At 36.8% G+C, this 12,194-nt stretch overlaps 1 protein-coding gene across 1 annotated transcript; it reads right to left on the bottom strand.

The window, feature by feature from the left end:
* Positions 1-2,689: 2,689 nt before the first annotated feature.
* LOC110805671 (ER membrane protein complex subunit 8/9 homolog) lies at positions 2,690-7,437 on the bottom strand. Its single transcript, XM_022011300.2, has 6 exons — positions 7,234-7,437; positions 6,497-6,757; positions 4,585-4,731; positions 4,415-4,474; positions 3,147-3,301; positions 2,690-3,056 (listed from the first exon to the last, which is right to left on the bottom strand). Exons 2-6 carry the CDS (start codon positions 6,698-6,700, stop codon positions 3,026-3,028), a joined length of 597 nt encoding a protein of 198 aa, XP_021866992.1. The 5' UTR covers positions 6,701-6,757; positions 7,234-7,437; the 3' UTR covers positions 2,690-3,025.
* Positions 7,438-12,194: the final 4,757 nt, after the last annotated feature.

Raw genomic sequence — 12,194 nt, 5'->3', positions numbered from 1 at the left:
GCTGGTGGAGAATATAAAGTGTTCTCACTAATCATTGAAATGTACCTTGGGATGAAGGTCAAACGAGTATGTTTGAGATGTCTATTGGGTTAATAGAAAGTGATAATTCTATTATGGAGTTGAGTGTCCTTATCATTGGATTCTACCATAGAAAAGCTTTTGGATGTTAGCTCATTGTGGGGGTAAGGTGATTTTTCTATTTCTCCATATTATTATTTACATATTACTATGTATGTGGGTTGTCACTCTTGTCAGGTACAATGAGTTAATTGGAATATGTGAGATCCATTGTTGGTAAAGCCAACTCCATTAGTTCCATGTGTTTTGGCTTACAAGCTATAATTGAGATAGCTTGTAATGTGATTAGAATACATGCTTGAGGCATGGACATTGATCATGGGAAAAAAAAAATTGTGATATCGTGTGAAAATGAGAGGAATATTGAGATTCTCTCATCAAAGGCCTTTGTATAAATTGTGTGCTGGAGTCAGCATTAAGGAATGGGTATGAAGCCTATGTGGAGTAAATTGTGATTGATACCCGTCTTAGAAATAACTAAGTTCAATGGGTCAAACGAAGTCACAAAAGAACTCAAGTATTGTACTACAACCATTCCTACTAATAATTTAAAGTGATGTAGTACTATTTCTACTGTCATATGTGTAAGGTTGAGCCAAAACTCTTAATAAGTTCATAGCCTTGTGAAGGTGGTTTGTGACAGTACAAACTTGATGAACTTACCTATGTGAATGTGGGGGTTACGCCCAATCCCCTATGAGGTTCCTTAGGCTAGGACCTCTAGAGCGTTCATGAAAAACCAGGCATATGTGGGGCATTGACTTATTAAAGTTCGCGAGAACACTACTTGTTTTGAGAAAAGTTTGGTGCGTTGTTGTGTTACTACAATCCCCATGCAAGGTTCAAGGGTAATTCTACCTTACATGGTTGTATGACATACTAGTATGCACTAGGTATCAATTCAAGTCCACAAGACATTGATACTTGTAAAACTAAGTATCCCTTGCCCAGAACATCTTCTTATAATAAAGCCTATCTTCTTTTGAATCATGTGGGGGAATGTTGGAGTTATACCCCCTGTCAGTCTATATTGAAAACTCCAAATTATGTTGCTTCAAAAGAATTAAAGTTCCCATAATTATAATGTGGTCTTTCTTATTATGAATGATCAATTTTTGACCTTAATTATTGGATTGATTGTGTAATGTCAACTAATTGATTTGTTGACCGTTATTACCTTAATTGCTTCCTCCATTTATGGCTAATTGATGACCAATTAATAACCTTCTATTCTTGAATATCTTTTCGGCCTATTTAAAGGCTATTGATTCTTCCTCCAGAGACAGAGAAAATTAACCTCTTCATCCTCTCCGAAAATGAAAACACAAAATCTACCATTGTTCTGGGCATTGTTTAAGGGTGTTCTCAATCTTCGTATCCGTCCACACCGGATATGAAGAGTCGTGTAACCCTGGGGGTTGATTGCCATGAGTCCGTGTGTGTAGCGGGGCAAATTCAACTTTAGGGCAGTGATTGGTGTCACGCCACGACATAATTTAAGATAAGCTATTCTAATTTAATCTACTATTAGTCATATCTCCTACAACAATATCAGTTTAGATATATAGGCAGACACTATCACACTACACAAAATATTACCTTTATGGACAGAATACTCCGTAGCTCATACAATATCTTCCCCAATGATCAGATAAAGGAATCACAAAAGCTGGACGATGAAATAAATATGAAAGCCAAATATATTTACAGGCAACTTAAAGATCTCCAGGAATGTTTGACGACTTTGCCGTTCTGAATTATGCCGCCGCATCAGGAACAACCGAAGAAACTTCCAGAAAGAATATTCTAGTTGATCATAGGAAGGACTAAATTTAAGTCGTTAATAAAATAATTTTAGATTGACGTTGATAATGTAATTTGAACTATTTATATGATAATTATATTCAGCCTAGGATCAGATCGGATATTTAAGATATAAGGTAGAAACATCAACCAACATAAAATGATAGAATCGAGCTAAGGATTTTTGTTTTGTCAAAATAACCGTTGCATGCAGTTATGCTTGGCACCTAGCTGAATGATTGATAAGTAAACTGTGATGATTTTTATTATTTATCATTAGTTTGATTCCCAAATTATAATTACTTGTGGGCACGACACATTCTTCTTGTTTGTTTGTATGATTAGCATTTTGCAGTAGCTGTCAATATTGCATTCTCATACCGATTTCTGACCGGTAAAACATACTCGAAAATATACTGATGTGACTTATACATACATCTACCATTTCTAAGTTGGTTAAGGTGGATTGTTGATGGAATCAATGGAATGAGGTGGGAAAGCTCTGGTTGCTAGAATGCTGCGATTAGGAAGGTAAACCATTACCAATGCGAAGCAAACGTCTCCAAACAAGTTGAACACCTTGTTAAAGGCATTTTTTTTAGGGACGGAGGGAGTAAAAAACAACTTTTATATCAAAATCTCAAAATACGATGGACTGCTCTACAAATCCAGTGACCTGTGACTGGGTTTGATACTCTCATCATGTATTCATGGGAAGATGAGGAGTTTAGGGCCTAAGTTGCATGTAGGTGCCTTGCACAAGGGAATTCATGTATACCATTACCGCAAGTTTGAAAAAGACACCGAATTGCTTGTCAAAACAAATTGGATTTAAATTTAACTACTCCACCTTTCTAGTTGCTGATAAATTAAGAAAAGAGCAAACAAGAGTAATGAAAGTGAAGACTTGTAAAGTCTTCACAAATACAAATTGGTCAAAATCCTGATTAGCTCTTGATAATGTGAGAAAGCCACAAGGCAGTATAAATACTTCATTTGAATTACCAAAACTTCCAAGAATGTAGACAAGAACAATACTCGTGAGATCTGAGCCTATCAATCCATCTGATTGTTCTTTGCTCCAAGTTCAATAGTTAAATATTCAACCAGATCAAGCTCAGATGAGTTCTTAGATTCACAAGTCTCACTTGAATAATTCAGCATTTAGCCAGTCCCTACAAGAAGAAATCGATTGCATGTAAGATTAATACCGTCATTCTGAGCAATTTACACCATGTTGCTAGAGTAAAATAACAGGAACTTACTTGTTAATGTCGTCAAGGTGATCATCAAAGTCTACAATTTCCTCCCATTTCTGGGTTGATGCATAATCCAATAATATTATGTTTGCTGATGGCTCCTTCAATACTAGCCGACCACTCTCCTCTACTTTCCATTTGGATCCATCTTTTGAATACAGCTGATATAATGGAAGCACCAATCAAATATAAAACTTCTAACTTCTAAGATATAAAAGAATAATGACCAGAAAGTGGAGTCAAGGCAAGTATCTCTCCTACAACATAACAAAGCAATGCAACAAGGGATGTAGTCAAGGCAAGTATCTCTCCTACAACATAACAAAGCAAAGTGGAGTCAAGGCAAGTATCTCTCCATCCGATAGTCAGTGTTTTTAGTAATTCCAGCCCATTTTAATGTCACTAGCTAGAGCTGGAGGTCAACATACACTAAGCTCACAACTCAAAACATAGGACACAATTTGGAAGCTTTATCTTTTTATTAAAGAAACCTAATTCATTACACTGAACAGCGGACTAGGCATGTGATGTAATATAAACAAATTCACTTGGATGAGATTCTAGAAAATGCCAATTGGACATTTTGCGGCTTTGCGCGATCAAATCAACATGCAGCATGTGATTGTTGAGTAGCATTATCATAAAGTCCTATGTCCCAACCATTTACCTCTGACTATCTCACCAAACATGCATCGAAACGTAAAGAGAGTATGTGTATATACACAAGTGATAAGTCCCTCTCTACTGTGCTAAGACATAATTTCTCCTTTGTTGGTTGGTGAACTGATCTACAGGCTAGCGTACAGAGAAAACAGAAACAGAGGTATCTACTTCTGTCAAGCCTCAATTTATCATCTAAAGTAACACATTGTTTGGATAACAAAAAATGGAGACAAAAGGAGGGTAGGGAAAGGGAGAGGAACAAGCTCCCTTGTTTGGGTAAAAGGTTGGGGAAGGAAGGGGAGGAAGAGGGAGGGATCCATTTTCCCTCCAAATTGGAGAGATTTGGAGGGAAAATGGAGCTCACCTTAACCATGCCTTTCTTTCCCCTCCCTTTTGTCCTCTTTCCCTCCCATTCCTTTCCCCTTCTATCTTGCTATCCAAACACACCATAAATCTTCTATGGAGCCAGAGAAAGAAATCAGTTCACAGTCACACAAAAAAAAACTCCCTACAGGCTGCAGCTCTAGATTAGAGGGTGCTATTATCACACAAAAAAAAAACAAAAAAAAAAACACTACAAGCGTATCATAGAAAAATGAAAGAAAAGCTACCTGCATTACAGGGCTGCGATCTTTCACTTTTGGTAAAGCTTCGAGTTTTTTATTGTCCAACTAAGAAATCAAACATCAAACATCAGCATTGATAGAAACAAAAGGCATTGAATGCACCCTAACTCTAAAAGGGAAAGAAGAGGGAGCGAGCATCTCGTCACTATGCATACCAAGAGAACTCCAGCCTGGGGAAAGTACCGACAAATATGATCTCCGATGTTCTTGGCCACATTGCCGAGATCATTGTCATCGGACCTTTCATTTGCATGGAAGTAACCCACCAAGCTCAAACCTTGACTTGCATATTTTTCTTCTATCTAATAACGTAGACAACAGATCAGTAAATGTACTTTTATCATTATAAATTTATAAAAACTTACAAAGAGAACATCATATAGAGAAAAATGAAATTAAGAAGTGAACCAATCAATGTACATATCAGAGAATTCCAGAAAGACCCTGATGCATGTGATCAAAGAGAGGCTACAATCTACATTCACTACAAGAGGAGGCAATTAGGCATCAAGGGGATCCCTATTAGACATATATTCCTATTCCATTCAGCCACAACACACATAAAGCAGCCAAACAAACAGATTGGAAGAGTAGAGATTCTCTGGAAATATTCAACCCAATTGGAGCTAGAAAGATCGATTACCCGAAGAAAAATTTTACCACGTAGTTTCTTAACTATCTCCACACATAAATCAGAAGACCTTGACCGATTTTTCCAACATGATGCAGTGCCCATTAAAAAGTACTAAAAGGATACTGTGCTCTTTGTGACAGATTGCCGAGTGCCAGATGGCAGGACAATACTAGAAATGATATCATCTCACGTACTCTTGAAATTCCTCCTTCATGGAAACACCAATTAATACCCTAAGAGTGCAGTCATTAACAAATGGTTGAATTTCACTGAAGAAACATTATAGTGCAAGGTCTGCAAGATACTTACATTATACTACTTCTGTTTTTAATTAGTTGCTACGTTCCATTTTTTGACATTATTCACATAATTTACTGTGATTATCTTCTGTTATTTATACCCAGAAAAAATATAGTCATGTGAGATCTTGTTAGATTTGTCTCAATATTATTTTATTAATATCAATTTTTTTTTATGACTTTTGTTTATAGATAATTAAAGATAATAATGGAATTTATGCAGCAAGCGTGACTAAAGAAATTTAGCAACTAATAAAAAATAGAGGAAGTATCATATTTTTATGACCCAATGTTGGCTTGGAGAAGTAGCCGAGTAGAATCCCAAGTATGCAGGACAACTACAGGAAAAAGGGGTCTCTTAAGAGATGCAAAGCACTAGACCAAATAACCAATAATTCATCATTCAGTTGTAGAGAAAAGCCATGGTTATTCGAATAATCTACCGATATAAGTAAATTGCACATTAGGATTTTCATAAAACAGTTAACTAAATATTGTTCTAGTTCATTTCAGTACTATTTTTATGGTTCACATATGTATTGAATTCATCGTCTTTGTTCTCCATCACGATATGGATTGGCTGTGATTCACAGTTCTGTTCAAATCAGATCCATTAACATTCACTCACTGATGAGCTAAATCTGGCAACTCTAGTATGACCAATAAAATGAACTCTGGCACTCTGTAAACATAGCTCGTGACCCTCGTCAAGAAAATAGCTTCAATCATTCAAGGACTAGCATGATGTAATTTGATCCCACTGGGTTGCGAAGTTTATACAAAAAGATAAGTTTGATAAATCAGACAATTAAAATACACCTGCTAACACATGAGACAGAAGTTCAACACCACTCTACAAACTTCTCTCCCTCCCCCCACTCAATCACAGTTGAACACAAGATATCACTATTAAAATTTACTGCAACCGTACCAAAGACCCAAGTCATATACATAGTTACTTCTTTGAACAGCACTAACAAATTATGCTTCAATAATAACAACATTTGGTAAATGACAGCGCACAACCAACTTTTAGCAAATAAAAGCAACATATATCAATTGAAATAATAAAATTTCAAACAGAAAAAGAGCGTATATAGACAGCAGAGAGAAGAGAGAGAACATAGAACATACTTGCATCAGGGCGATCTCCAGAGCAGGGAGGAGACCAATGTTGGAATGAAAAAGAGGGATAGCATCAGTAATTTCAACCACTCCCTTTCCACCATCAAAGCGGCCAACCAAAACTCCATTAACGGGGCTCGCCTTATGCTTTAAGGCATGTAACACTAGCTTTATATACGCATTTTGCCCGATTTCGTACATCAATTCTCCCATGATGGTTTAACACAATAAGCAATCACCGATTGACTTAGAAATATTACAATTCTACACCTACATAGTCATCACATACAAATAAAAATAGCTCAAATTCAGTATGATCTGCTAATTGATTGAATTGGAGAACATTTATTTTATTACTCATTAAGCAATTCAACATTATCGAGTGATAAGTGAGTCTCATCATCTGCATAGAACTCCGTCACTCCAAAAATTTAAATCAATCGGACACCAACGGTCTTAACCTAGAAGAATAAATTTGACATGTAATTCATAAATTAAAGGTTTTGAAACCTTTATACGGAGTACTCATAATTAATGGACAATTATGATAAAAGCTGATAAGATAAACTGAATTTGACCCAGATGCTGAGCAAAATTCCCAAACAATTTAGTTCAAACAATTGCCTATTACATTAAGAATACCGTAACAGTAAGCAAGATTACACTTTTAAAACCCTAAAAATTGAGAATCAGTAGAAAAAAAGGAAGTGAATGCAAAATCAAAAACCCTAAAATTGTTAATGTACCTGAGATAAGGGAGAAGAATTGGATGCTGCGATTGAGATAAAAGAGCTCCAACCAGAGATTTCAAACCTGAAAATTGTCTCAATCTGCTCCACTTTCTCTCTCCTTAATGTTTTGGGTTGAAGATTGGAAGATCTGAGGAATAAATTTTGAGAGACGACGATCGGGAGACAGAGGCCTTTCTTAATTCTTATTTACCTTTTCTTTTTGAGAGACTCAGATTTCTCTCGGGGTGGGGCCTGCTGGGATGATTTGTGTTAATTTTTTAACATCATAAATCGACTAAAAGACTCGAGTAGTGACGTCAGTGGGGCTAATTTTAAGCATTTTGAGTTACTCCCTCCGTCCCGAAATACTTGACATGTTTTTCTTATCGGGCCGTCCCTTAATACTTGACCTGTTTCCAAAAATGGAAATATTCTAACAATATTATATTATTTCTCACTCCACCCCTATTAACCCACCTACCCCCTACTTAGGAATGTCAGTGGGGCGGGTTTTGTGGGAGACCAGCCCCGCATCCGCCCCAAGTAGGCGGGTGATGGGGCGGGGATGGGTATAAAAATCGTACCCGCCATGGGTGATGGGGCGGGTGTGGATTTTATGTTGAACCCGCCCCTGCCCCATCCCCACTCGCCCCGCCCCATCCCTACTCGTCCCGCTTCATACCCGCCATGGGTGATGGGTGAATTTGGATTTATTTGCATCTTTATGTGATAATATAAATTTAGGTGAGATTTTTATGTTTTTTGTTTGGATTTTTTTTGTTATGACGAGTATTTTTTTCGATTATATAGTTTACTTTAGTCATAAGGTATTTTTTTTCTATAGTTAACTTTAATTACTCCGTATATATGGCAAATGTTTGCTAAATAAGAAAAATTAGGCGGGTATTAGCGCGGGTATGAAGCGGGGATAAGACGGGGATGGATACCCAGTTGGGTGGCGGGGCGGGGATGGATTTTAGCTTACACCCGTTGGGGCGGGGATGGGGATGAATTTTGTACCCGCCATGGGTGATGGGGCGGGGATGGGGATGAAAATTCTAGGTGGGGATGGGGATGGAGGGACCTACATCCGCATCCGCCCCGCCCCATTGACATCCCTACCCCTACTCCATACAAAAAATAATTAAAAATTCAACCCCTGCTCTCCCCCAACCCCACCTCTTAATCCACATCCCACTAACTACATTAAAATAATACCCCACTATCAACTACTACCTATTAAATTAAATAAGTCAATTCAAGTCCCTTAAACTCTGTGCCGGTCAAACCGGGTCGAGTATTCCGGGACGGATGGAGTAACTTTTACTTTGGTGTACAATATTTATTGTACAATATTGTACACCCATTGTAAATAAGAATTTGTGTGTTCTGTATCCGTCTCAAGTAGGGAGGAAGTCTTAATCTATACTAGGTATACCATTGAAATGGTATACTAATATTCTGTAATTTTATTTAGTATCAAACCACATAGTTTGGTACAAGAAAAGTAGTTATATTTTCTCATGTGATACCAAACAACATAGTTTGGTAACGTGATTTTATTTTTATTTGGTTCCAAACAACATAGTTTGGTACTTACAAGTCAAAAATAAATGTTATTTTTCGTGGGCCAGACTCAATTTATTACTGGAACTTACCATTTAGCCCTTAATATACCAACTGAAGTTACTATTTTGCCCTTAGTATACCATTTTAATGGTATACCCAGTATAGATTCAGAAAGCCTCCTCAAGTAGGTGAGGATGGAGGTAGGTTTGACGGGTGATTGGGTGTAAAATTTGTAACCGCTATGATGATGTGACGGGTGTGGATTTTGTGTTTGATCCGTCCCGCCTCATCTCCACCCGTCGGCCATCCCATCCAAGTATTCTTTCCAACGTGAATTGATATTTTTTTAAAAGATATAAAGTTGAACAATTTATTTATGTGTTTAGATTTGTTTATATGTGACAATATGAATTTAGTGTTTTTTTTTTTTTTTTTGAAATTTTTGTTATGGAAAGTACATTTTTTCATTATGTTTTCAAGTGTTTGCTAAATAAGAAAAACTAGGCGGATATGGGGCGGGACTAGACGGGGATGGATATCCAGGCGGGAGGTAGGACGGGGATGGATTTTAATTTATACCCGTTGGGGCGGGGATGGGGATGAATTTTGTACCCGCCATGGGTGATGGGGCAGAGATAAGGATAAAAATTTTAGGCGGAGATGGGTTCGAAGGGACCTACATCTGCATCTGTCCCGCCCCATTAACATCCCTAAACTCGAGATAACCCAACCTAACTGACTCATAATTAAACCGACTCGAGAAAACTAGTGGTAGGAGTTAGTAGTTAAATTGCAGGGAGCGAATAATAGTAGTGGGTAAAAACTAGTTGTTACAGTTGCGTGTAACAGTTAGCTGTCAATGAAGCGGTTAACTATTATGAATATTCAGTAAAAATACTGGTTGATATTATAAAATACATTAAAATCTACGGTTTTTTCATGAAATACCCCTGAGGTTTGCAATAATGCACCAAATACCCCTGCGCGTTTCAAAATTCATATAATACCCCTATTTTTTCAAACCTGTTCACCAAATACCCCTATTATGATTTTCCGTTAGTCCTCCGTTAAGTCATGCTTATAATTCACCAAATACACCTATTTATAAACTTTTTGCATAGTATACACCTATTTATAAAGTTTTTTGCACCAAATACCCAAAAAGCTTATACAATTAATAATTGATTTTGAAGCCCAAAATTGAAGAACTGTACATCTGAAAATTGAAGAACAAAACCCATAATATTGAAGAAGAGAATATTAAATTTTGAGAGTTTAATTCCTAAAATCAAAATTCTAAACTACAAATTCGAATTCTAGTGTCTATAATCTCTCTCTAATCTACCTAAATTCTGCTATTTTTCGACCCTTGCTGCTGCCACTGCTATTCTATGCTCACGAAGAACTCAATTCCAAAATTTAAAATAGGAAAACGAAAATAAAAAATCTGAAAAACACAAACAAATGTTGCTCCAAAATCTCCTCTAATTTCATATGTTCCCTCGAACCAAAAAGAAGAACATAAATGCTGAAGAACGAATTCGAGAACGAAAATCTGCAAAAAAAAAAAAAAAAAAAAAAAAAAAAAAAAAATCTAGTTCCGTATTCTCTCTTAATTGTTGTGCTACCCTCTATGCTCTCTACTCTATCTATTTTTGTTCTCCGTTCTTCGAATCCAACCCCAAATTCGCAAAAATAATCAGCCCAGAAAATAGGGGCAACATGAAATCTGAATTCAGCATCTTCAATTTCAACAGAAATATGAATTCATGTCCTGCTGTCTTCATCATCGGCAACTTCAATTTCATCTTCAATTCACTACTCAGTACCGCCGCCGCAGTATCATCATCACCATTCGTCATCGTCTTAAACCTCCCCTTCTTCATCAAACTTCAATTCACGATTTCAATTCACTCGAAAATTTGGGTTCGATTATTTGGGGATCTGAGTTAGCAATTGATCTTTGAGGAAGATGGTTTGAAGAAGGAAAAATTGTGGTTGGTTCACCATTTTGATACCCAGGAAAAAGAGATGTGAGATTGAGAGGAGAGAGGACGGTGAGGGGAGAGAGGGGATTTAGAGTTAATTAGGTTTCATTAGGTGTTAATTAGGATTAATTTAGACATTAATTCACCTCAAATTACCTAGAAATACAAGCTGCTTCTTCCGGTAATTTGATGGTGCAGGTGGTGGAAAGTCCGACGAATCCACCATTTTCGCAGACGAAGGTTGAAAGTTGGCGGCGAGAGGAGAGGACGTCCGGCGAATCCATTTTATCGGAGAAATTCATTGAAAGGAGAGGACTAAGCGCGGTAGCAGCGAAGGAAGGAGAAGAAGGTGGCGAGAGATCGAAGAGAAACGATAAAGAAGAAGAAGAAGAGGGGCGAGTATTTAAGAAGGGTCAGAAACAACAGAGGAGATGAGAGGAGAGAGAAGAAATTAGATTTTTTTTTTTTTAAAAGTTAAAATGTAGAATATTGGGTGAATAAGGGCATAAACGTAAATTAAAACTAACGGAATACTAACGGCCGTTAAATCCAAGGGTATTTGGTGCACTTTAAGTTTAAATAGGGGTATTCTATGAATTTTGAAACGCGCATGGGTATTTGGTGCATTATTGCAAACCTCAGGGGCATTTCATGAAAAAATACATGTTATTTAAAACTTTACTATTTCGTACAAATTTATCAAATGCTACCGACTACCTTTGAACGTTGATACTTTAATGTTTGAAAAAAGCTACCAAATCGCTACCTTTACCGCTAACTGTTGTCTAACCAAACATTTACAAATTTTATAAGTAAAGTCTTGACTAGATCAATACGCTACTCGCTACCTCAAATACTACCGCAAAACACACACATTTAAAACTTTACTACAATATCAAATGTTACCTGCTACCTTTGGATGCTACTAATTGCAAGATTTGACAAAATCTACAACCCAACCGCTACCTCTGCCGTTAACTGTTACCTAATTAAGCTGACCATGCCAAACACTAACAAATTTTACAAGGAGCTATTGGCTAAGTCAAAACAATACCCGCTACCTCAAACGCTACCGCAAAACAAGCCCGTAGAAAAAATATGATTTGCTTTTGACAATTACAAAAAGGATTTTTTGGATAAAATCACCTTTTAAAGTTGCTATTTTTGAAATAACCACCTTATATGTTTTTTTTTAAAATAACCACCTTAAACTTTCCTTTTTTATGAAATCACCACCAAATGTTAACGGACGTCCAAACTTCCGTTAGTGGGGCCCACAACCAACGACCATATTCTTTTTCCCTCCTCTTTTCCTTCCTTCTTCCTCTCCATGAACCCTTCCTCCATTAACAAACCTCTCTCGAAATTTTTTAATCAAAATTCCACAAATTAAATCTATTTCTCTCCTAATTTTTCAAG

This window comes from Spinacia oleracea, chromosome 1, assembly GCF_020520425.1.
Source record: "Spinacia oleracea cultivar Varoflay chromosome 1, BTI_SOV_V1, whole genome shotgun sequence".
Taxonomy (NCBI): Eukaryota; Viridiplantae; Streptophyta; class Magnoliopsida; order Caryophyllales; family Amaranthaceae; genus Spinacia; species Spinacia oleracea.
Note: the sequence above shows the minus strand (reverse complement) of the source record. Positions and strands in the feature narration are given on the sequence as shown.

Coding starts and splice junctions, on each gene's coding strand:
- LOC110805671 (XM_022011300.2), bottom strand. CDS start 6,700: ATGGGAGAATTGATGTACGAAATCGGGCAAAATGCGTATATAAAGCTA. Junction 4,475..4,584: donor CCCAGGCTGGAGTTCTCTTG/GTATGCATAGTG, acceptor TTGATTTCTTAG/TTGGACAATAAAAAACTCGA. Junction 3,057..3,146: donor CACCTTGACGACATTAACAA/GTAAGTTCCTGT, acceptor TTCTTCTTGTAG/GGACTGGCTAAATGCTGAAT.